Raw genomic sequence first — 22,866 nt, 5'->3', positions numbered from 1 at the left:
AAACATCCCATACATTTGCTATATTTACACATATGTGATGTAAAATAAAGTTTATGTTTAAACAGAGTTGTAGAAATAATAGAAGGAGAATTGAGTGATTTTTGTGATTATTTATTGGTTTTGTGATGAAGTTCATATTATTTTAATGTGATGTTTCTCACTGAGGATCCAGACCCTGAAATGAGTGTGTGTGCTGGATCTGGACCATGAGCCGCCGTGAAGACGGATGTGTCGTGGGGCGGCAGACGATTGGTCGGCTCAGCGAGTGGGCGTCGGCTCGTTCAGGATCTGCTTGGCGGAGGGGAAGACGTGACGCGGGACGTTGAGAGCGTCGAGCGTCTGCGTGCAGCTGAGCACCAGGCGATCGTACTCCTGTGGGTCATCACAGGAAGTGATGTCATCACTGCTGCACACGCTTGCGTCAATCACACAAGTTCACAAACACTCACCTGACGTTCTCGAGACAGATCCTCCTGCACGGTGCCGAGTGCGACACGTTTAGACGCCAAGATTTCCTACGAGAGCAAGTGAAACACACAGATGTCAATCAAAAAGAACAAACAGAACGTTTTCATACGGCGGAGCGTTTTCATACGGCGGAGCGTTTTTATATGACGGAGCGCTTTCATACAACGTGACAAAGTTTCCTGACCTGACAGAAAGTTTCCTGACCTGACAGAAAGTTTCATGAGCTGAATGTTCTGTCAGGTCAGGACAGGAGCATGTCTCACCTCCAGTTTGTGGGCGGCTCTGCAGCCTGAGTTCTGGTCCGTGGCGGCGGTGGCGGACAGCGTGGCACACAGCTGAGCCTCGTTCTTCTCCACCGTCTGTGTCAGAGCCTCCAGCTTCTTCTGCAGCAGCAGCTCCTTCAGCCCGCTCCTCTGCTGCAGCTCCACGATGGCGTCTGTATGTTTCTTCAGCAGCTCGTCGCGTTCCTGCTGAACCTGCCGACACCGACACACTCACATCAGCACCACCTCAGGCCGCAAGGTCACGGGCTGATGCGCCAGCGCCGCGTTACCTGCTCAAACGCCTGCAGCAGCAGCTCACGCTCCACCTTCAAGTCCCTCAACTCCTTCTCAGTGACCTTCAGTCGAGCGCTGTTCTTCTGTGGGACACACACCAGCTGTTTGTTAGTTTACCTTCAGTATAATAAAGTTTTCATTCAGACACAAGCTCATTTGCGGTGAACGCACCACCATGTCGTCACCGGCCTGCTTGTGGTCGTGCAGCTGTCGCTGGAGTTGAGACAGATTGTGTTGTGTTTCTTGCAGCGAACCCCGGAGCCGTTTGTTCTGCTGCTGCGCTGCTGACAGAGCACTGTTAACTGCAGACAGCTGCTTCTGCACCTCTGCTGCCTCCTCCTGGACACACACAAACACAACTCATTAAACACTGTTTCCATTAGGAATGTTATTAAAAATACTGCAACTTTACCATTCCAAACCGTAGCGTGACATAAAAGACTGTGAGCGCCCCCTGCTGCTGAGTCACAGAGGCTCAGTCTCAGTGAAAAACAGATCTTAAAAGATTTGTGTCATAAAATCTACGCCTGCGATATCTACGTCACATGTTCACGCCTTTATCTCACTGTGAGACAGGAAACTGAAGTTTGTAAACCACTCACTCTCTCACACCAAAGCCCATAGATAAAATCAGTGAATTTAACATCACAGCACACAGGAGCTGCTGGTCCTCTGCTGCCTCGTGTGGTCACTTTGTGTCACCGAGTTAAGTCTAAATTAAATATTTCAAAAACTGAAGTGACAAAATCAGACATTTGAACTTAGTGATGGAGGCAGCAGTGGATCGACAACTCCTGTGTGTGCGATGTTGAAATCACTGATTTTCTCTGTGGACTTTGGTGTGGGAGAGTGAGTCTCTCACCTTCAGTGTCTTCTCATCTGCCAGCGCTTTGGTCTGGAGGGCGGAGTAATACTCCTCCACTCCTCGCAGCGCTCGCTCATGCTCGTCCATCAGCGCCACAATGCGAGCGTTCATCCTGTCCTCCACCTCGCTGACCTCTGCCCTCCGCCTCTTTCCCTCCGCGTCCACCATCAGCTGCATCTTCTTGTGATATTTGACCTCGATTTCTGTCGCCGTGGAAACAAAAGTTCAGCTCAACTTCACCAAACTGCTGAATGTCAAAATAAAAGCACGGCTCACATGAAAATCAAAACATTCACCCGCGAGTCTGCGATCATAGTCGTTGGTCAGCTCCAACAGCGCCACCTTGTGTTTCTGTGGACAGAGACGAGACACAGAAGTAAATACGGAGACAAACTGGACAGAGGAGTGGCAGTGGGCGTGGTCTCACCAGTTTCACTTCTTTGATGGAGTTCTGGTCGTGGCATCGCTTCTCTCTGGCATCTGCCTGCTGGTTCTGAACGAGCTCACGGAGCCCGAGCTCAGACTCCGTGTGCCGGTCGTGGGTCAGAGCGGCGGCGGCGGCGGCGTCCATCTTGAGCTCGGAGATTGTGACGTGGTGCTCGGAGAGAACGTGTTTCAGCTTCTGTTTATACACCTGAACGTCACAGTCACATGACATCAGTATCCTCTGATCAGCTCTCGTTATTGTTGGTATATTTTTGACAGCTCACATTGATCTCCACACGGTGGCGCTCCTCAGCCTCCTCCCTCTCTCTCTCCCTGTGTCTCAGCATGTCTCTCGCCCGCTCCAGCTCTCTGCGGCTCGTTTCCCAGAATGCCTGCATCTTGTCGCGCTCCAGCTGGAAGTAGCTCTTCTCCTCGCGCTCACGCTCCAGCTCCTCCCGCAGGCGGATGATGTGCTCCTCGAGCTGCCGTGAGGTCAAAGGTCAGAGGCCTCAGCATCAGGTATTCAAGGACATGTATTTAGTTACTTTTCTCCTGCAGAAAAAGGCTGCAGTGGTATGTTTGTTTGTTTTAACCTGAAGAAAAACCCCTGAAGAAGAACCTGAAGAAAAACCAGAAGAAGAACGTGAAGAAGAACCTGAAGAAGAACCTGAAGAAGAACGTGAAGAAGAACCTGAAGAAAACCTGAAGAAGAACCTGAAGAAGAACCTGAACAACAACCTGAAGTAAAACTGAAGAAAACCCTGAAGACGAAATCTAGAGAAAACCTGAAGAAAACCCGAAGAAGAACCTGAAGAAAAGCCTGAAGAAGAACCTGAAGAAAAGCCTGAAGAAGAACCTGAAGAAAACCTGAACAAGAACCTGAAGAAACCCTGAAAACCTGAAGAAAAACCTGAAGAAAAAACCTGAAGACGAAATCTAGAGAAAACCTGAAGAAAAACCTGAAGAAGAACCTGAAGAAAACCTGAAGAAAGAAGAAGCCTGAAGAAGAACCTGAAGAAAAACCCAGAAGAACAACCTGAAGAAAAACCAGAAGAAAAACCAGAAGAAGAACCTGAAGAAAAACCTGAACAAGAACCTGAAGAAAACCCTGAAGACGAAATCTAGAGAACAACCTGAAGAAGAAATCTGGAGAAAAACTTAGTCGTTTATCTTGTTTATAATGTTTTATTAAAAACTGACGTCACATCATGTGACTGTTTCACTAGCGTCTCTCCAGGCTAGCAGCGTTAGCATGTCTCCTGGCAGCGCTCACATTACATGTCATTTTTTTACCTGGTCCTTGGACATGTCCTCAGTGGACAGACCGTCCACCACCGCGGACTTCTTCCCTTTTCCCGCCGCCTGCCTTTGAGTCTTTGGGCCCTGGAAACAAACACGAACTTTAATAAAGCTAACACATGCTAACACCTAAGCTAACACACGCTAACACCGCGTTCCGTGGCCCCGGCTGACGCTAAGCTAACACATGCTAACTGTGCTCACCAACATTAACACGGTACCGAGAAAGTATTAAAACGGTAAAAGTCGCGTGAAAGCGTGACGTTACTCACCATCTTCAGACAGCAGCTAAACCTGGCTAACTGCTAGCTACACAACAAGCGCTGCTATGGAAACGCACGTCACGTGAGCGCCAGTCACAGTGAAACGATCACAGATCAAAGTGTTTATCATCGTTCGCAAATTCACGTTCACAGTCACAGTTTATGAAGTGATGATTGTTCGTTAAATACAACGAATTAACCTTTATTTAACCAGGAAGTCCCACAAGATTAAAAAAAAAAAAAATGGCCATGAAAAATCGAAACTTTATTAAAAAACAAACAATAAAACACTGCATTACACTAGTGTAGTAGTAGTATCAATAGTAGTAGCAGTATCAATAGCAGGAGTAGTAGTAGTAGCAGTAGTAGTAGCAGTAATAGCAGTAGCAGTAGTAGTAGCAGTAGAAGCAGTAGTAGTTATAATAGCAGTAGTAGTAGTAATAGCAGTAGTATTAGTAATAGCAGTAGCAGCAGTAGTAGTTATAGCAGCAGTAGTAGTAATAGCAGTAGCAGTAATAGTAATAGCAGTTATAACAGACAAAGAAATGATCGTTACTTCTGTTTAACATGGACATGGACATCATATGTCAGCCATCCATTCATCCATTCATCCATTCACACATTCACACTCAGACTCTGTAAAGTTGGCGATGCACGGTGCGACAGCGTTCATGGTGATGGAGCGATGTTTTTGTAGAAGCTTGGACGCGTTCTTGTGAGTGCAGACGTTAGACAACCTCTCATTGGCTGCTTCCTGTCTGTGAAGGATTGTGGGTGAGTGAGTACACGCACTCGTCACCATGGCGACCTGTAGTTCTCGTCTTGTTGACCACGACGCTGTACAGGTCGCCGAGCGCAGGCGTCTCAGTGACGATCGAGCTGTAATACTGGCTCTGGACTTCGGGTTCAGTCCCTGGCTGCACGCCGCCGTACTCCACCTCCTCGTAGATGACCTCAGCTGGAGCTCCGCCCCTGCTGGGGTTTGTCCCCGCCCTCCAGTCTGGCCACAGTCTCAGGATCAACACGACCAGCAGCATCAGAATAGCACCGATGGCCACGCCCACAACGACCTTCCATACGTCTGACGGAAAGCGTACTGCGTCCGCTGCGTTCCCGTTGGTCCCCGGTGCGTTGGTGGCGGCCATGTTGGGATCAGTGGTCACCTCCAGATACGCCGCTTGTTTCCTGTTACAGAAAAACCAGCCGGTGTCCGAGCGCCGGACGCCGCGGACGACCAGAGTGTTGTCTGTCGACAGACCACAGCGCTCGTCTCGGACGTCCACGCGGCCGTTAGCGATGGAGGCGAGAGTCACGTGGTTCCCGTTGACGAGGCGACTCCACGACGCGTCTCCTGCCACGTGAGGACAGAGCAGCGTGGCGTCTCCATCCTGCAGCACCGTCACTGTCTTATCGTCTGTAGAGTCAGAAGTAAAGTGGCGAAGACAACGTTTATCTCCACATTCAAACATCTGGAGTTCAGACTCAGCGATATCGCCTTTTTTATTCAAAGCTGAAATTAGAACTACATCATCGTACGTTTTTTTAAGTTATGTAACATCACGTCAAATCATGACAGAAAGTAATGGATTTTTAAAGAAGTTTCACAAACAGCTTAATTTCCTCACCAGTGAATACGAGGCGGGCGAGTCCGGCCAAGAGAAGACAGACGAAGACAAACATGTCTGCAGTCTGTTTTTAGGACATCAGTGGAAATGATACTGTGACTCAGCGCTGAGTCACAGTGTCATTTCCTGGCTGCTTCTTTCCATGACATCACTTCTTTTTGTCACTGTTTGAGTCTCTTTGTCGTTCACATTTACAAAAGGAAGGGTTAGCGTTAGAAATGTGAACATGACGAATGTTCCTGTCGCCCCCTGGTGGATAACTGTTACTCCCTGGGCTTCAGGTCCATCTTTAACTATAGGACATTACGATCACAGATTCTTTTTCCTTAGTTTACTCTGAGGCTGTCGTGGTTGCTATAGCAACGGTTGGTTGTTGAGTCTCATCTTCTAATGTTCTGGGATGGAACGACACAAGTTTGCATAATTTGCGTTAACTAACGTCAACTTGTGACATCGTGAGAAAATGTGACGTCGCCCTCTCTCTCCCTCTGAACTGTCCTGTGATTGGTCAGTCCATTTGAGTAAGTTATAGATGATTGTATCGCATTGCAGATCGTTGCATATTTCAAGTGAAAATTTAAAGTTAAAGACAAGATTATTATAAATCATGAAGATGTGAAATCACTGAATTGACACAGGTGCTTAAATCACTGGAATTATGTGTTGATGAGAAAAGTCACTTAAATGAAATATTTTTTATATTTAATGGAATAAACATTTCACGACAATCACCTTATTGTGTGGACTCTTTATGTTGAGTGAATGAATGGCCGTGTTTTTATTAAATACATTATACACTATCTATTTTCATATCAATATTTTACTAATTCAATGAAATAAGTCTTTCTACTTTGTGACTTAAGAGATTCATCCTGACAAATGAATGAACTTGTGCATATCCGGCCTTCAATAAAATTTATGTTGCTTTGACACAAAAAGCTTTGATGTAAAGGTGGAGCGCATTATTTAATCACATTCATTCATTCTGTTGACTAAATGTCAACGTTACTCAGTCTGTGTTTAATAATCATGTGGGAGCATGTGTTGTATCGAGTACAACTTAAATGGCCTCTCCCTTTCTGTAGGACCATCAGTAAGAATTATGACCGGAGTGAAATAATGCACCTGTCTGGACTTAATCCTCTGATAATGAATGTTGTTCACTGACTTCATGTAACATTCACACACACACACACACACACTCAGTCAGCGCACATGTGGATGACAGGCTGAATTAACAGCTGATTTGTGGACAGAGGTTAAAAAAGCAAGTTTTAAAGATTGGACAAGTAACTCTGAATGTTTATTCATGGACCACATGACCTGATCTGATCTGTAGTGATACATATGAAAGGCAGCAATAACACAAACTGTCTTGCATCACTTTTACTGAAAGATAAACCAGTGAATTGGAATGTATATATTATTTCATTATTATATTAAATTGTTGTAAGTGACATCACTGTTTCCAGATTAATGTAAAAGTCTTTCTCTATCTTTATGCCACCTCTCTTTCTGAGACACGATTCAAAGCGGACAGTTTTTGGGGAAATACAGTAGCTCTAACACATACATCCAATTTGGTTCCATTTAGCGGCTGACTTCCAACTCAAATTAGATTTTGTTGCAGTTGTTACCCTGAGGGCTCGCCAACTCTTTCCAACAAACACAAATTATGTAGTTTATATTCTCTCACACACACACTTCTACTACTTTAGTGAGGACACTAATGGACATAATGCATTTCCTTGCCCCTTAACTAACACAACTAATTACTCTACTTAACTCTAACATAAACCTAATTGTAATCCTAACAAAACAGAGGTGTCAAACTGGCGGCCTGTGGGCCACATGCAGCCCCCTCGATAAAGAGTGGGGACCAGCCAAACTGTCCTCACTTTCCCAAAATGGCCTCGCTTCCTATCGTTTATAAGTGCACACACACACACACGTTGGCGCATCATTTGAGACATAACCCTCACAGACATAATGCATTCTCTAGTCCCTTAGTCTAACCTTAACCCTCACAACTAAATACCAAACCCTAATCTAAACCCAATTCTAACCTAACCCTAAAACCATGTCATAACCCCCAAATGAGCCAAAATGTCCTCACTCCCTGTGGATTATATGCTTTTTGGTCCTCACTAAGCTGCAAATATAAGCACAGACACACACACAGACTTCTTACCATAGGAGGGGACTGTACGTTGCTCTCTTGTAGAAACTCTTCCAGTGTCACCATCTGACTCCCAGGTGAAGATGAGCGAGTCTTGGTCTTGACTCCGCCTCCCCGCTGAGGCTGGGCCCTCTGGGGCGTCTGGTCGTATGGGAGGGTGGAGCTACGTGACAGAGTCAGCTGCGATCGGCTGAGACCCATGATGTCATCGCTGGACAGACTGGCTGAGCGTGGCTGACAATCGACTGAGTCTAAACCGGACAGAATGATTAGTTACTAATTGCATCTGGACACCAACTAGTTACACCAAGGTTAAACCCACTCACTTGGGACTCAGCGTTATCAGTCAGAGAGATTAAGTGCGCAGGTTTTAGTGGCATCTAGAGGTGAAGTTAGATATTGCAACCAGCTCAATACTTAACGCCTTCCTGTCTCCGCTAAAGCATTGTTCAGTACATGTGAAGGTATTTATGTAAATAAAAAAAAAAAATCTCTCTTGAGAGCCAGTTCTGAGCTGTTATAGAAATATGTCGACTTTTAAACTCTGCATACTAAAAGTCTCTGGTCAGTAATATTACACCACTTGTATTTATTATTTAAATAATGTCAGTTTTTGCTATCAAACAGATTTAATTTGGAATTGGACTTTGCTCAGTCTGTAACAGAGTTAAATAAAAGTTTGGGTTCTACTGTATGTATTAAACATTTCACTGAAAACAATATTTAGATATACCTCTGAAATTGACAGGGGAGTTGGAGCTGGACGTGTTGTGGCTGAAGTCTGCTGATCCTGGCCTACCCCCCACGTTGCCATGGTGACCAAACACTGAGTCAGAGGTATTATGGCAAGAGTCCTCATCGAGTAACACACCTGAAAAAAAAAAAAAAGTTCAAAACCCTTTTCAAATGCACCAGCTGATTGTTATATAGGTGTTATATATAAAGTGATGTAAAGCTGGTCTACCTCTCGGCCTGCGGCTCAGGCCTGGTCCCACTCTGGAGCTAGAACTATTGGTTTGGCCCAGTGAGGGTGGCAGATGGTTTGGAGTTGAGCTGAGAACTTTGTGGATTTGACCTGCGAATAAAGAGACAAGACTTTATTCTGCTAGAAGAATTACAAAGTGATCCGAGTAGTTCATTTAAAACAAAAATGTTTTAGAATCTGTCTGCTTCTTGAGGTGTATCAGTGATGCTCGGTAGTTTTTAAACACCACAATGACCACTGTCACAGATGCTGATAGTGTGTGTATGCGGCCTGTTGAATGCATTAATGATCTGTCTGCAAAGGGACGGAAAAATATTAAATTGGCTGATTTGAATCACCTGTTTTTGTGTGCGTGTCCGGTAGAGCTGCAACTAACGATTATTTTCAGAATGGATTAATCGTTTGTTCAGAATATGAGTGAACCTTAAATCAGTGTTCAGTTAAACCTGGAAATGATGATGTTCTCAAATGTCTCACAAACCAAACTGATTGACTTTTAATGATTTCTTTGCTATCCAGAGCAAAGAAATTAAGAAAATATTTACATTTAAGAAGCGTAAACATACATGAAATTAGTATAGCTTAAACAATCAAAAATCTTGTTTTAATCATGAAAAAAGCTTCAAACCAATTATTCAATTATCAAAATAGTTGTCGATTAATTTAGTAATCTTAAAAGAATAAAATTGTAATTTCATGAGAATAGTCATAATTTTATGGGAATATTCGTAATCTTATGAGAATAAAGTTGAAATTTTACGAGAATAAGGTCGTAATTTTATGAGAATAAAGTCGTAATCTTACGAGAATAAAATTGCAATTTTACAAGAAGAAAGTCGTAATCTTCTGAGAATAAAGTTGAAACCTCATGAGAATAAAATTGTAATTTTATGAGCATAAAGTTGTAATCTCCTAAAAAGTATTATCAATAATGTCATCATTTAACAAAAGCATCATTTTCAACATCAGTTTTATTCAAAATGTATTTCCACTCATGCAGAGACAAATAAAATAAAAATCTTTTCAGTTCCCTGCATCCGGATCTCCCACAGGCAGGATGTCACATGACTGACCCGAGCAGGGGGCACAGGTGGCATTTTAATGGCATTTCAAGTGTAACGTCAAAACAATGTGATGCATGAAGGAAAAGAAAGAAAAAGGTAACGCGTGTTTGTGTCATCACGGCCTGAATATTCAACACACTGCACTTTAAAGACCGTCGGTTGTGTTTTGTTCTTCTGGTGGCTTCTGTTTGCTCTCCTCTGCTCCTCAGACGTTCATCGACAACATCAGGAACTGTGTGAGGGAAAGAGGAGCTCCACATTAAAACCACTTTTGTTTTCTTTTTAAACTTTTATTTGCTCTCAAATGTATTGTTTTATGGTCACAAATCATTCTTCTTTTTTTTTTACAATTGAAGAATGTAGATCATGAAAAAACCAGCCAAAAAACCATTATCTACCACTAAATGTTCATGTGTCACTTTGTAACGCACTCACTCTCCCACACCAAAGTCCATAGAGGAAATCAGTGATTTTAACGTCACACACGCAAGAGCTGTTGATCCACTGCTGTGTCCATCACTCAGTTCAAATGAGTCATTTTGTAAATTTGGTGTTTTAAAATCTTTGTTCAGATTAACCTCAGTGACACAAAGTGACCACAAAAGTGAGCTAAAATCACTGATTTTCTTTCTGGACTTTGGTGTGGGAGAGTGAGTGAGTGAGTGAGTGGTTAGCACAGATTTTATTAGAGGAGACTTTTGTTTTCCAGTGGTCCTGAACTTTAAAGATAATCTGCAGAGATTAATATTGGAGTCAGGTGTGACATGAATGTGATTTTACCTGCATCATGTTCATTCTGACACGCCCCCTCTTGAACTCGTCCACAGCCTGGAAAGCTCCTGGTATGAGAGAGTGAACAACAGTGAACAATCATCCTCATCCTCATCCTCCTCCTCCTCCTCCTCCTCATGTGTTCATACGTACTGAACATGTTCTCCAGACGGACGATGCAGGTGAGATAATCGTCAAAGTCGATGTCATAGTTTTCGTCAGCAAACCTGAGGCCGACCAACTGCAGCAGTTTGTTGTCCAGATTCATGCCTGTGTTTAAACATACGTCATCATACTATACTGTGTACTATAACATAGTATAATATGCTATAATATAATATACTGTACTCATGCTACTTTACACTTCTTTGCAAAATTTTCCTCTACGTTATTTTATTTTTAGAACGATATTTATTACTCTACTCGTCCATGCTACACCTTAGTCGGCTGTCTCCTTCACTATACTTTAATCTTCTTTATTTACTATAGTTTAATCTTCTTTATTTACTAGAGTTTAATCTTCTTTATTTACTATAGTTTAATCTTCTTTATTTACTAGAGTTTAATCTTCTTTATTTACTAGAGTTTAATCTTCTTTATTTACTATAGTTTAATCTTCTTTATTTACTATAGTTTAATCTTCTTTATTTACTATAGTTTAATCTTCTTTATTTATTATAGTTTAATCTTCTTTATTTACTATAGTTTAATCTTCTTTATTTACTAGAGTTTAATCTTCTTTATTTTACTATACTTTAATCTTCTTTTTTACTATAGTTTAATCTTCTTTATTTACTAGTTTAATCTTCTTTATTTACTAGAGTTTAATCTTCTTTATTTATTATAGTTTTAATCTTCTTTATTTACTATAGTTTAATCTTCTTTATTTACTATAGTTTAATCTTCTTTATTTACAGTTTAATCTTCTTTATTTACTAGAGTTTAATCTTCATTTACTAGAGTTTAATCTTCTTTATTTACTATAGTTTAATCTTCATTTACTAGAGTTTAATCTTCTTTATTTACTAGAGTTTAATCTTCTTTATTTACTAGAGTTTAATCTTCTTTAATATAACTTCACTAGACTTCACTCTACTTATTTCTTCTTTTCTCTGCTCTATGAACTCGACCCCCGTAACAAGAACAAAAATCACAGTTAAAGTGATAGAGATAAAGTCAAAAAGTGAAAATGAGAGATAAAGAGATAAAGTGATAATGAGAGATAAAGTGATAATGAGAGATAAAGAGATAAAGTGATAATGAGAGATAAAGTCAAAAAGTGAAAATGAGAGATAAAGAGATAAAGTGATAATGAGAGATAAAGAGATTAAGTGACAATGAGAGATAAAGAGATTAAGTGATAATGAGAGATAAAGTAATAATGAGAGATAAAGTGATAATGAGAGATAAAGTCAAAAAGTGAAAATGAGAGATAAAGTGATAAAGTGATAATCCCGGTTCAGACTCACCTGCAGCCTTGAGGGCGATGCGAAGCTCGTAGGACGACATCTTTCCTGAGCGGTCAGTGTCAAAGGACAGGAAAAGCATCTGTAACCGTGACAACAGTTAAAGTTCACCCTCTAAACACCAGTATGGGTCAAAGGTGAAATGAAAACACGTACAATCCACTTCTTCATCTTTTCCCAGAACACCTTAAACTCTTGGAACTCCAGCTTCCCTGTGTTGTCCACCTGATTCACAATCAAGGAAAAGAAACTCCACAAAAGCAGCAACGTTATCAGTGATTTATCAATGATTTCTAAAATAAATCACTGTCAATCACAACAGCTGCTTCAGGTTAAAGGTCAGTGTGTTTGTTCATGGCTACCTTGTTTGAAACTGACGTTTGTAAAGCACTCACTCTCCCACACCAAAGTCCATAGAGAAAATCAGTGATTTTATCTGTCAAGGACACAGGAGCTGCTGGTCTAGTGCTGCCTCGTGTGGTCACTTAGTGTCACTACAATCAGTCTAAATAACAAACTTTAAATGCAGAAATCACTAAAATCAGACATTTGAACTTAGTGATGGAAGCAGCAGTGGATCAACAACTCCTGTGTGTGTGATGTTAAAATCAATGATTTTCTCTATGGGCTTTGGTGTAGGAGAGTAAGTGATTTAATAACTTCAGCTTCCTGTTGGAAAAGTCTGTCTTACAGCAAAGTTCACTCTTCAAAAACTCTACTTTGGTGGATTAATGAACATCATTTCAGGACTTGAAATCAGTTGGAACCATAGGAAATTTAATAATTCAAACAAAACTGAGTTAAAAATGACTGTAAATGACTAAAATGTCAAATTTTTTCTTATCCCATAAAAACCTAATTAAGTTTTAAACAAGAAAATAATTTGGATGTTGTGGCTGTGTGTGAGGATACGTCCATCAGGTTGATGATACTGTGGCAGGTGCTGAGGCTCAGGCCATCAAATTTAATCTCTTTACCTAAAGATTGAGAGTAAACAGTAAAATATCAATGGAAAAAAACAGCCAAATATCAATGAAAAAACAGTAAAATATCAATGAAAAAACAGTAAAATGTCAATGAAAAAACACTAAAATAACAATGAAAAAACACTAAAATAACAATGAAAAAACACTAAATTATCAATGAAAAATAGTAAAATATCAATGACAAAATAGTAAAATATCAATGACAAAATTGTAAAATATGAATAAAACAGTAAAATATCAATGAAAAAAGTAAAATATCAATAAATAAAGTAAAATATTAATGAAAAACAGTAGTGTTTGTTTCCTCGTCCTGCACAAAAACCACAAAAAAATAGTAAAATATCAATGAAAAAAACGTAAAATATCAATGAAAAAACAGTAAAATATGAATAAAAACAGTCAAATATCAATGAAAAAACAGTCAAATATGAATAAAAAACAGTAAAATATCAATGAAATAAAAATAATAGTAATAAGAACAACAATAATAATAATAACGTGTAATGAATGTACAGAGGGAGACAGAGCACTCACGTCTGCTGAGAACACCATTGAGCATCTGTTGGAGCTCCCTCACACAAATGGCCTCGTCCTGCACACAAACCACAAACACTGTCAATGTTGATGCATCAGTGTGTGTGTGTGTGTGTGTGTGTGTGTGTGTGTGTGTATTTGTATTTGCACTGAGATTAAAACTTACGTCACCGGCCAGTTGTTCAAAAAGCCTCCTCAGACCTTTCTCCTCCTCTGTCTCATCCTCTGGATCACTGGGCATGGGAGGCTGTGGATACAACACACACTTCATATGAACACTCACTCACTCACTCACTCATGGGAGGCTGTGGACACAACACACACTTCATATCAACACTCACTCACTCACTCACTCACACTGTCACTCACTCACTCATGGGAGGCTGTGGACACAACACACACTTCATATCAACACTCACTCACTCATTCAGTGAGTCACTCACTCACTCTCTCTCAGTCACTCATTCACTCACGTCTGGTAGGTCAGCGTCCACCTTGGTTCCCATCTCTCTGTGCAGACACTCAGTCAGTCACTGTCTCACTCAGTCAGTCACTCATTCACTCAGTCACTTACGTCTGGTAGGTCAGCGTCCACCTTGGTTCCCATCTCTCTGTGCAGACACTCAGTCAGTCACTGTCTCCTCCAGTCAGTCAGTCACTCATTCACTCACGTCTGGTAGGTCAGCGTCCACCTTGGTTCCCATCTCTCTGTGCAGACACTCAGTCAGTCACTGTCTCACTCAGTCAGTCAGTCACTCATTCACTCAGTCACTTACGTCTGGTAGGTCAGCGTCCACCTTGGTTCCCATCTCTCTGTGCAGACAAAGTTGTCAAAGTTCAATCCACCAAAGTTTAACAAGTGTGACTTTGTCTTTGTGTAGTTTTTGCTGTACAGTTCTGTGAACGTGTGAACCTGTGAACGTGTGAACCTGTGAACACTCACATGGCCGGCGCCGCCTTCTCAGAGAAGATCCTGACGATGAAGTCGGCCTCGTGATGGGGTTGGAAGGTGGTGGGTATGAGCAGATAGTTCCCGGGCGGCAGCGTGAATCGCTCGGACACCTCACGCATGTTGATGTACGTGTGGCTGCGAGCTTTGGATGCATTGTAGCGGAAGAAGTCTTTCCCCTGCTGGTCCTCGTCGTTCGGAGCCTGAGGAAGCAAGTCACAAATATTTGAATGAATGAATGAATGAATGAATCTGTGATTCATCTGGAAAAACCTCTGTGAGTCAAATCTGTAAAGAAGTTTTCTTTTTTACGCCGACGACACCATCGTGTTTGTTTGATCTCAGTGAAACTTTCCGAAAAACTAATGAGACGTTACGAAATGTCTTTAAAGTTTAAATTCAAACTTTCCAGGTCTGTTTGTACAAGATTTTTTTTGTGGTCTGTTTTTACGAGATGTTCTTTTCAGGGTCTGTTTTTACGAGATTTTTATTAAGGTCTGTTTTTATGCGTTTTTATCCCGGCGTCTGTTTGTGCGAGATTTTTTTCCAGGTCTGTTTTTACTAATTTTTTTCAGGGCTGTTTGTACAATATTTATTTTCATGGTCTGTTTTTACGCAATTTTATTGGGGGGTCTGTTTGTACGAGATTTTATTCGAGGTCTGTTTTTATGGGGTTTTTTTTGGGTCTGTTTTTACAAGATTTCTTTTCCAGGCCTGTTTGTACAAGATTTTTTTTCCAGGTCTGTTTGTATAAGTTTTTTTTTTCCAGGTCTGTTTTTATGAGATTTTTTTTTCCAGGTCTGTTTTTACGAGATTTTCTTTATGGGGTCTGTTTTTACGAGATTACAAGGAGTGATTGATTGATTGATCAAAAAACATTTGACAGTAAAATCTTAATCTTTTGAGACCTGGTAAACGGCAAATCCGATGGTCTCCATGTCAAAACCCTCCTTCCTCAGTTGTCTCCTGTTCTTCTGCATCAGAGCGATGACCACGCTGCACACGTCGTCGTCGTCGTCAGCATCCTGCAGCTGCAGCTTAAACTGAGGGTTCGTCCAGAATGTGTCTGCGTGTCCAAGACACAACAGTTTTAGAGGGAAGGAAAAAAGACGTGGAATCAAATGAAAGGTTTTGTTTTTCTGTCGCCTCACCGATGAAGTTCCTGCAGCCTCCAGCGGTGGAGCCGCGGATCCAGTTTCCCTCAAACATGCTGACCTCCCAGTGGCGTTTTGTGTCATCGGTCAGGGAGTCTGGGGTCATGTTGCAGATCTCCACCTTGTCGTAGTTCGCCTTGAAATCCTCAAACTCCATCCTGGACTCACACAAAGCATAAATGTCACATTTTAGCGTCCAGACAAATCACAAAAATCTGCCATTTAACTCCATGAAAGATGAAATATCTTTTACTACACATTTTAGAATGTGTAGTATGTAATGATGGAAAGAAATCTCGTAAAAACAGACCCCAACAAAAAATCTTGTAAAAAAAAAAAGACCCGTAATAACAGACCCCGAAAAAAATCTCGTAAAAATAGACCCCCCAAAAAAATCTTGTAAAAACAGACCCCAAAAAAAATCTTGTAAAAATTTACCCCGAAAAAAAATCTTGTAAAAACAGACCCCGAATTTTTTTTTCTTAAAAACCACCCAAAAAAAAACGTAATGACAGACCTGGAAAGTTTGGTAAAGTCACATTCGTTTTTCATTAAGTTTCACTGAGATCAATCTCAACACACACGATGGTGTCGTCGGTGTAAAAATGGACATTTGAATACATGAAAAATGCGAATCCAATATTCTTTAAAAGTTTCTGATTTCTGTAAGTTGGGGAAGAGTATAGCTAACTTTTTTTTTGCAGAAATGTTATTTTTTTAAGTACAATTTGGATAAAAGACAACAGAATCTCTACGACAAGATTTGGCAATTTAAAAAAAAAAAAACTTTTAAGAATTTTAGCAGAGCAACATTAGCTTAACTAAGTGACACGTTCTTTATCTTAGTACAAGAAAATTTAAATTTTCACCAGGGCTGTTTTTACAGTGTATTTTTTTAGACTCACCAGAATTCACCGTCCTCCGTTGACTTCTGCAGAATGCGATTTTTCTCAGCTGTGTCCACGTAATTCCACTCTCTGGAGCTGAAGGAGAAAAATAAAACAAAGAAAGTGTGAAACTGCAGACAGGAAGTGACAGATGAAGATAGAATGTCCTCAGAGGAAGTAAAGAGAGAATTCACTCATTCATTTTCCATGCATGTCTTACTTGTCGCTCCAGGGACCGTTCCACTCCACTTGACCCCAGGGGTTTCTGACCCGGACAAGCTTGACCTTCTGACCTCTGACAGTTACCTGACCAACAAACAAACATGTTTCACTTATTTACACTGAGGTGTGACATCATCACATTACACATGATCCAAATTCGCCAAAGCACAGAGGGTTGCTGTGGCTGCACCATTTTGAATTCAGAAAGTTTTATAAAACAAGGTTAACATGTAAAAGTGGTGCAAAATGGCTCAGTAGGGCCCCCCAAAGGTGAAACCCGGTAGGACTAAGCCGAAACTAAGTTGCACCAAATTCCACAAAACTTGGTGGAAAGATGGCGCAGCGCAAGATGAACTTGGGACTATGGCGTCAAATTTCAAATTTGATGTCCAGATGAAAAGTTACCAAAAGGTCTTGCAGATTCAAAAGGTCGTGGCCACGGCAACCATTGGAATTCTGGCACTCACACACAGAAGATCACATTTTTGAGACACTAAACGAATATTGGTACACAAATCACAACTGGAAATGTTTTTAATAAAATAAGGGTAATACGTAAAACTGGTGCAAGATGGCTCAGTAGTGCCACCTACGGTGAAAACCGTAAGGACAAAGCCGCACCTAAGTTGCACCAAATTCCACGAAACTTGGTGGAAAGATGGCGCAGCCCAAGACGAACAAAAAAGTCTATTAAGACGATGACCTCAACTCAACAGGAAGTCAGCCATTTACAAATCTGGCGCCCATCTTGGCGATTTGCACGTTTTCGTAAATTAACTAACTAGTTTGAGTGCGATAATCGCAGAAAAGTAAAAAAGGGGTCAATTTGTACGCGACACATCAAAGATGAAAAGTTCTTGCAGATTCAAAAGGGCTTGGCCACGGCAACCATCGAAATTTAGGGGAATTTCGACCATTTGCCACGAAACAGGAAGTGGCTGTAACCTAGCCTTACAATGACCAATCTGAAAACTTAAATCAAGAACATAGCTTTGTTGCCTTACTGTATTTGTTTTTAATGGAAATATGAAAAATGAAAAAGATGAGCCGCATTACCTCCTCCACACCAGTGATGGAGTAGGCGTGTCCCTTCACCAGGCCGGAGGCTGTCCTGGCCTCAGACTCCGCAGAACTGCTGGTCTGGAGGGAATGACAACAGTGAAGAAAATAAACATTTACATGTAAAATATGAACGGGAACATTCTGCTGTATGGATCAGAGCTTTACATTGATGGAGCATCCCATCATGGAGCCTCTGTCCAGAGCCTTCTTCATGATCGCAAACAGGTTGTTAGGAGACTTCTTGGTTTCGTAAACTTCCCCGACGCCGCCCGTGAAATCCTCCATGGCCTCCATGGTGCTGCCGCCCTTCAGGGACTCGTAGCTGCCATGCATCCTGCGACAAATGCAACGACAAAAACACGATAAACAAGAGAAGAGACGCGATACAAACAATAACCGCGGGTCCTGCGACAAATGCGACGACAAAAATCCGATAAACAAGAGAAGAGACACGATACAAACAATAAACAAATCAAAATCGATCGATACAAAAACAAATGCGATAAACCCGCGATGATGACAAAAACAAGATAAACAAGAGACGCGATACAAACAAGCGGCGTCCTGCGACAAATGCGATAAACGCGATATACAAAAAGAGATAAACACGATACAAACAATAACCGCGCGTCCTGCGACACACGCGATGACAAAAACGCGATAAACAAGAGAAGAGACATGATACAAACAATAACCGCGGGTCCTGCGACAAATGCGACAACAAAAAACGAGATAAACAAGAGACGCAATACAAACAACAACCGTGCGTCCTGATGTTACAAATGTTTGAATGCATCAATTTTTATTATTGATTCATTAAAAAATATAAAACGTTGTAACTCCATTTGTTTTTTTGTTTTGTTTTTTATTGTGGTGAAAAAACGATCATCAAAAATCTCACTAAATGTGACGTTACAAATACGCTTATTAAATAAAACAAATGTAAAACCTTGCTAAATTCTTGTAACATTACAAAAACAGCAATGATGTTAAAAGCATGACTTCCCTTGTTTTGGGGGCGGAGCTTTGACAACATGATAGTAAATTGTAACTTTCCTACACTTACTGACTGCTGTGTGTGTGTCTGTGTGTGTGTTTGTTTTACTTGGCGTAAGCCTTCTCCAGGAGGGCGCTCCAGAACTCGTTGTTGGAGGCGGAGTGAAGCATGATCAGCTGGTTCCTCACCGCGGGCAGTTTGTCGTCCACCACCACGTCCAGCCACTGGTTATGCTTCCAGAACTGAGAGAGACAGAGAGAGTCACATAAAGCTGAAATTAAATCAGATAAAACGTTCCCAATGAAGTTTGTAAAGCACTCACTCTCCCACACCAAACCTCACAGAGAAAATCAGAGTGATTTTAGCTGCTGGTCCTCTGCTGCCTCTTGTGGTCACTTTGTGTCACTGAGGTCAATCTGAATGAAGTCAAATTTACAAAATGACTCATTTGAAGTTAGTGATGGAGGCAGCAGTGGATCAACAACTCCTGTGTGCGTGTGATGTTAACATCACTGATTTTCTCTGTGGACTTTGGTGTGGGAGAGTGAGTGCTTCACAAACGTCAGTTTCCTGTTGGAAAAGAGTGTCTCACAGTGAGATAAAGGCGATGTCGTAGACTTAAACAGACGTAGGTTTTATTATACTGGGAGAGTAACAGCTGTTTTTCTCTGTGTCTCTCAGCACAGGGGGCGTGTCCAGTGTAGTCATCTGCGTCAAAGTTGCTGACAAATACAAACAAAACACTTTAAAAAAACCAGAACTATCACTTTAAGGGAGTTCTCTGTCTTTGGCCCCGAGGAGTGAGAGGCCTCAGGCAGGCGACTACTGTCTGACCTGTTCCAACACTTGTGCTAATCCATGAAAACAGACAGACAGACGGACAGACAGACAGACAGATGGACGGACAGACAGGCCCTTGTACCTGAAAGTGAAAGATGCCGGCGTATCTGTGGTCAAAGTCCTGGTCATGGGGCACGACTCGGGCCAGGGCGTCTTTCTTCATGGTCAGAGAGGCGATGGCTGCCAGGAGCCAACAGTCTCCTGAGGAGAGTCAGTGACACGTCAAAGGCTTCTGTGAGTGAACCAAGTGAAAACATCACACGCTCACATCTTTACCTAAACCGCTCACTCTCCCAAACCAAATCAGTGATTTTAACAGCAGGGACACAGGAGCTGCTGGTCCACTGCTGCCTCGTGTGGTCACTTTGTGTCACTGAGGTCAATCTGAATGAAGGTGTTTAAATGCCGAATTTTAGAAAATCAGACATTTGAACTTAGTGATGGAGGCAGCGGTGGATCAACAACTCCTGTGTGTGTGTAATGTTAAAATCACTGGTTTTCTCTGTGGACTTTGGTGTGGGAGAGTGAGTTTGTGTGTGGTTTAACAGTCAGTCTAATGACACAGAATAACTGTTGTTCTGTGAGTCAGGTACAAACCGAGCTGTCCCTGACAAATGTCCGTCCTGTTTGCGTCGCCCACGATGAACTTGGGGTTTTGGCAGATTTCCTGTGAATGGGACAAAAAATAAATAAACAGGACAAGCATTTTTTAAAATGGCAGGTGAGAGAGGTGTGTTCACATTCCAGGCATGTTAATCAGCCTGACATCCCATAATAACACAACACACCACACACAGACAGCTGAAGCATGCAGTGAGTGGAGGAAAACGCCCTGCACAGAAATGTCGTAGTAACTGTCAAACAAACGTGAGCCCGCACAGGTCCTGTCAGCAGGTGGCGCTGCAGCGAGCGACTCAAATGAGTTAAGAAATAATACAATAATAATAATAACAATAATAATAATAATAATAATAATAGGACAAAAGTGTGTAAATGTGACAGCGCTGAGATAAGACAGTGTTTGACTGCGGAGGTGTGAGAGGATAAAGTCTCTGTTCTATTTACACTTGACTCTCACAGAACTGGTTCTGCAGCTGCAGCCACTGTTCACACTGTTCAACCTGTTAGTGAACACGTTAAATCCAAATCTTATACTTTATTAATCCCCTGAGGGAAATTATTTCTCTGTATTTGACCATCCTAGTGTTAGGAGGGGTTAGGAGCAGCGGGCTGCCACATTGAGTAGCAATGGGGGTTGGGTACCTTGCTCAGGGGTACCCCTTTTGACCTGGTGGGGACTTGAACCGGTGACCTTCCAGTTACAAGCCAAGTTCCCTTTCCACTTGGCCACGGGCTGCCAAGGTTAGTGAACAGGTTAGTGTTGCTTCACTAACTCAGTTATAATTAAGTTAATGCAAAGAAAACTCAGTCACTTCAAACACTGAAGTGTGTGAGTGTGTGAGTGTGTGTGTGCTTTACAAACTTCAGTTTCCTGTTCATAAAGAAGATAAAGACGTGAACATGTTTGAAGTTTATCCGACTTTGAACGACAATGTTACCTGATAGTTTTGAGTAAATGCAACTAGTCGAAAATGAAAGCAAACAAAACTTGAATAAGTTAAGTTAAGTTATATTGGACTCTTTTTTTAAGTCAAATAAACTCTGAAATTTTGCAGAACATTTGTCAGGACTCAGTTTAGACAAAGTTTCATTCTTTATTTAACCTCAAAGAGAGTAAAATAAGAAAAGCAGAAGGATGAGATGAATCCTTTCTTTCATTCAAATGAATCACATGTGAGTTTAGGTGTGTGTGTGTGTCTCTGTGTGTGTGTGTGTGTGTGTGTGTGTGTGTGTGTGTGTGTACTCGAACCTTGGGCCTCTTCCACTCGATGTTGACAGGGACGCTCTGGCTGAAGAAGAGCGAGGAGCCAGTGGCAGGAAAGTCCGGGTCCTCGAACAGAACTCCTCTCTGCAGACACTCCTGTCTCAGCTGCTCAAAGGACTTCCCGTCGTTCTGAGTGTCGACGGCCTTTGAGCCGGAGCTGCGGCCGGACAGCGTGGACTGGAGAGGCATCGTAGTCTTCTTCTTTTTCTTCTGAGTGGACGAGCAGGAGACGCAGCAGTGAGGTGTGAGCAGGTGTGAGCAGGTGTGATGATGGAGCACGGTTTCACCTGCTCGTTCAGGTTCACGCCCACTCTCTGTGCACAAACTGGTTTGTCCTCCTGAACCTCGCCCCTGCTCTCTCTCTGTCTCACTTGTTTCTTATCTCTCTCTCTGGGCTTGGCCTGACAGAAATGAGAAGAATTCATTCCTGAAGTTTCACAAAGTTCAGATATTTATCTTAATGTGTTATTTATTTAATGCTTTATAACTAGAAGTAACGTTTCTTTTTTCATATATATATTTATTAGATATAATGTGTTTGATTTTTATTCACTCGATCATTACGTTTTATTTACTTTCTTACTATATTTATGTGTTTTATTTACTAATTTAATATATTTTTGTGTTTTATTTACTTATTTAATATATTTGTGTGTTTTATTTACTTATTAAATATATTTATGTGTTTTATTTATTTATTTCATATATATTTGTTTTATTTACTTATTTAATATATTTGTGTGTTTTATTTACTTATTTAATATATTTATGTGTTTTATTTATTTATTTCATATATATTTGTTTTATTTACTTATTTAATATATTTGTGTGTTTTATTTACTTATTTCAATATATTTGTGTGTTTTATTTACTTATTTAATATATTTGTGTTTTTTACTTATTTAACATATATGTTTTATATGCTTATTCAATATATTTGTTTTATTTAGTTATTTAATATATTTATGTGTTTTATTTACTTATTCAATATATTTGTGTTTTATTTACTAATTTAATATATTTATGTGTTTTATTTACTTATTTCATATATTTGTTTTATTTAGTTATTTAATATATTTATGTGTTTTATTTACTTATTATTTATGTGTTTTATTTACTTATTCAATATATTTGTGTTTTATTTACTAATTTAATATATTTATGTGTTTTATTTACTTATTTCATATATTTGTTTTATTTAGTTATTTAATATATTTATGTGTTTTATTTACTTATTCAATATATTTGTGTTTTATTTCTTATTTAATATATTTGTGTGTTTTATTTACTTATTTTAATATATTTGTGTATTTACTTATTTAATATATTTGTGTTTTATTTACTTATTTAATATATTTGTGTGTTTTATTTACTTATTAAAT

General features: G+C 40.6%; 4 protein-coding genes across 4 annotated transcripts; all 4 read right to left on the bottom strand.

Moving 5' to 3' along the window:
* Positions 1-95: 95 nt before the first annotated feature.
* Positions 96-4,095, bottom strand: LOC122770461 (dynein regulatory complex subunit 4-like). The gene is made up of 11 exons (XM_044027327.1): positions 3,888-4,095; positions 3,610-3,699; positions 2,601-2,798; positions 2,318-2,524; positions 2,187-2,241; positions 1,888-2,093; positions 1,197-1,364; positions 1,022-1,108; positions 732-944; positions 450-515; positions 96-372 (listed from the first exon to the last, which is right to left on the bottom strand). The coding sequence occupies exons 1-11, from the start codon at positions 3,888-3,890 to the stop codon at positions 259-261; spliced, it is 1,407 nt and encodes a 468-aa protein (XP_043883262.1). The 5' UTR covers positions 3,891-4,095; the 3' UTR covers positions 96-258.
* A 258-nt stretch (positions 4,096-4,353) lies between these two features.
* On the bottom strand, positions 4,354-6,007 carry LOC122771332. Its single transcript, XM_044028853.1, has 2 exons — positions 5,504-6,007; positions 4,354-5,292 (listed from the first exon to the last, which is right to left on the bottom strand). Exons 1-2 carry the CDS (start codon positions 5,556-5,558, stop codon positions 4,619-4,621), a joined length of 729 nt encoding a protein of 242 aa, XP_043884788.1. The 5' UTR covers positions 5,559-6,007; the 3' UTR covers positions 4,354-4,618.
* A 1,579-nt stretch (positions 6,008-7,586) lies between these two features.
* On the bottom strand, positions 7,587-9,764 carry LOC122770934 (protein Daple-like). The gene is made up of 4 exons (XM_044028167.1): positions 9,737-9,764; positions 8,647-8,757; positions 8,416-8,553; positions 7,587-7,933 (listed from the first exon to the last, which is right to left on the bottom strand). The coding sequence occupies exons 1-4, from the start codon at positions 9,762-9,764 to the stop codon at positions 7,587-7,589; spliced, it is 624 nt and encodes a 207-aa protein (XP_043884102.1).
* Positions 9,688-21,761, bottom strand: capn9 (calpain 9). The gene is made up of 20 exons (XM_044029281.1): positions 21,470-21,761; positions 20,197-20,266; positions 19,682-19,800; positions 18,868-19,001; positions 17,928-18,096; positions 17,757-17,840; positions 16,699-16,784; positions 16,497-16,574; positions 15,589-15,749; positions 15,346-15,503; positions 14,432-14,640; positions 14,265-14,301; positions 13,655-13,735; positions 13,489-13,546; positions 12,881-12,945; positions 12,125-12,193; positions 11,972-12,050; positions 10,656-10,772; positions 10,512-10,570; positions 9,688-9,963 (listed from the first exon to the last, which is right to left on the bottom strand). Exons 1-20 carry the CDS (start codon positions 21,671-21,673, stop codon positions 9,937-9,939), a joined length of 2,064 nt encoding a protein of 687 aa, XP_043885216.1. The 5' UTR covers positions 21,674-21,761; the 3' UTR covers positions 9,688-9,936.
* Positions 21,762-22,866: the final 1,105 nt, after the last annotated feature.

Source organism: Solea senegalensis, linkage group LG6, assembly GCF_019176455.1.
Source record: "Solea senegalensis isolate Sse05_10M linkage group LG6, IFAPA_SoseM_1, whole genome shotgun sequence".
NCBI classification, from domain to species: domain Eukaryota; kingdom Metazoa; phylum Chordata; class Actinopteri; order Pleuronectiformes; family Soleidae; genus Solea; species Solea senegalensis.
This window is presented reverse-complemented; position numbering and strand designations above follow the sequence as displayed.

Coding starts and splice junctions, on each gene's coding strand:
- LOC122770461 (XM_044027327.1), bottom strand. Junction 2,799..3,609: donor AGGACATGTCCAAGGACCAG/GTAAAAAAATGA, acceptor ACCTCACGGCAG/CTCGAGGAGCACATCATCCG. Junction 1,365..1,887: donor CAGATGAGAAGACACTGAAG/GTGAGAGACTCA, acceptor GTGTGTGTCCAG/GAGGAGGCAGCAGAGGTGCA.
- LOC122771332 (XM_044028853.1), bottom strand. CDS start 5,558: ATGTTTGTCTTCGTCTGTCTTCTCTTGGCCGGACTCGCCCGCCTCGTA. Junction 5,293..5,503: donor CGCCCGCCTCGTATTCACTG/GTGAGGAAATTA, acceptor CTGACTCTACAG/ACGATAAGACAGTGACGGTG.
- capn9 (XM_044029281.1), bottom strand. CDS start 21,673: ATGCCTCTCCAGTCCACGCTGTCCGGCCGCAGCTCCGGCTCAAAGGCC. Junction 16,785..17,756: donor CCATCACTGGTGTGGAGGAG/GTAATGCGGCTC, acceptor TTTGTTGGTCAG/GTAACTGTCAGAGGTCAGAA. Junction 15,504..15,588: donor AGGCTGCAGGAACTTCATCG/GTGAGGCGACAG, acceptor TTGGACACGCAG/ACACATTCTGGACGAACCCT.
- LOC122770934 (XM_044028167.1), bottom strand. CDS start 9,764: ATGCCACCTGTGCCCCCTGCTCGGGTCA. Junction 8,758..9,736: donor TGTGCCCCCTGCTCGGGTCA/GTCATGTGACAT, acceptor CTTTATTCGCAG/GTCAAATCCACAAAGTTCTC. Junction 7,934..8,415: donor CTCCCCTGTCAATTTCAGAG/GTATATCTAAAT, acceptor TGTCCGGTTTAG/ACTCAGTCGATTGTCAGCCA.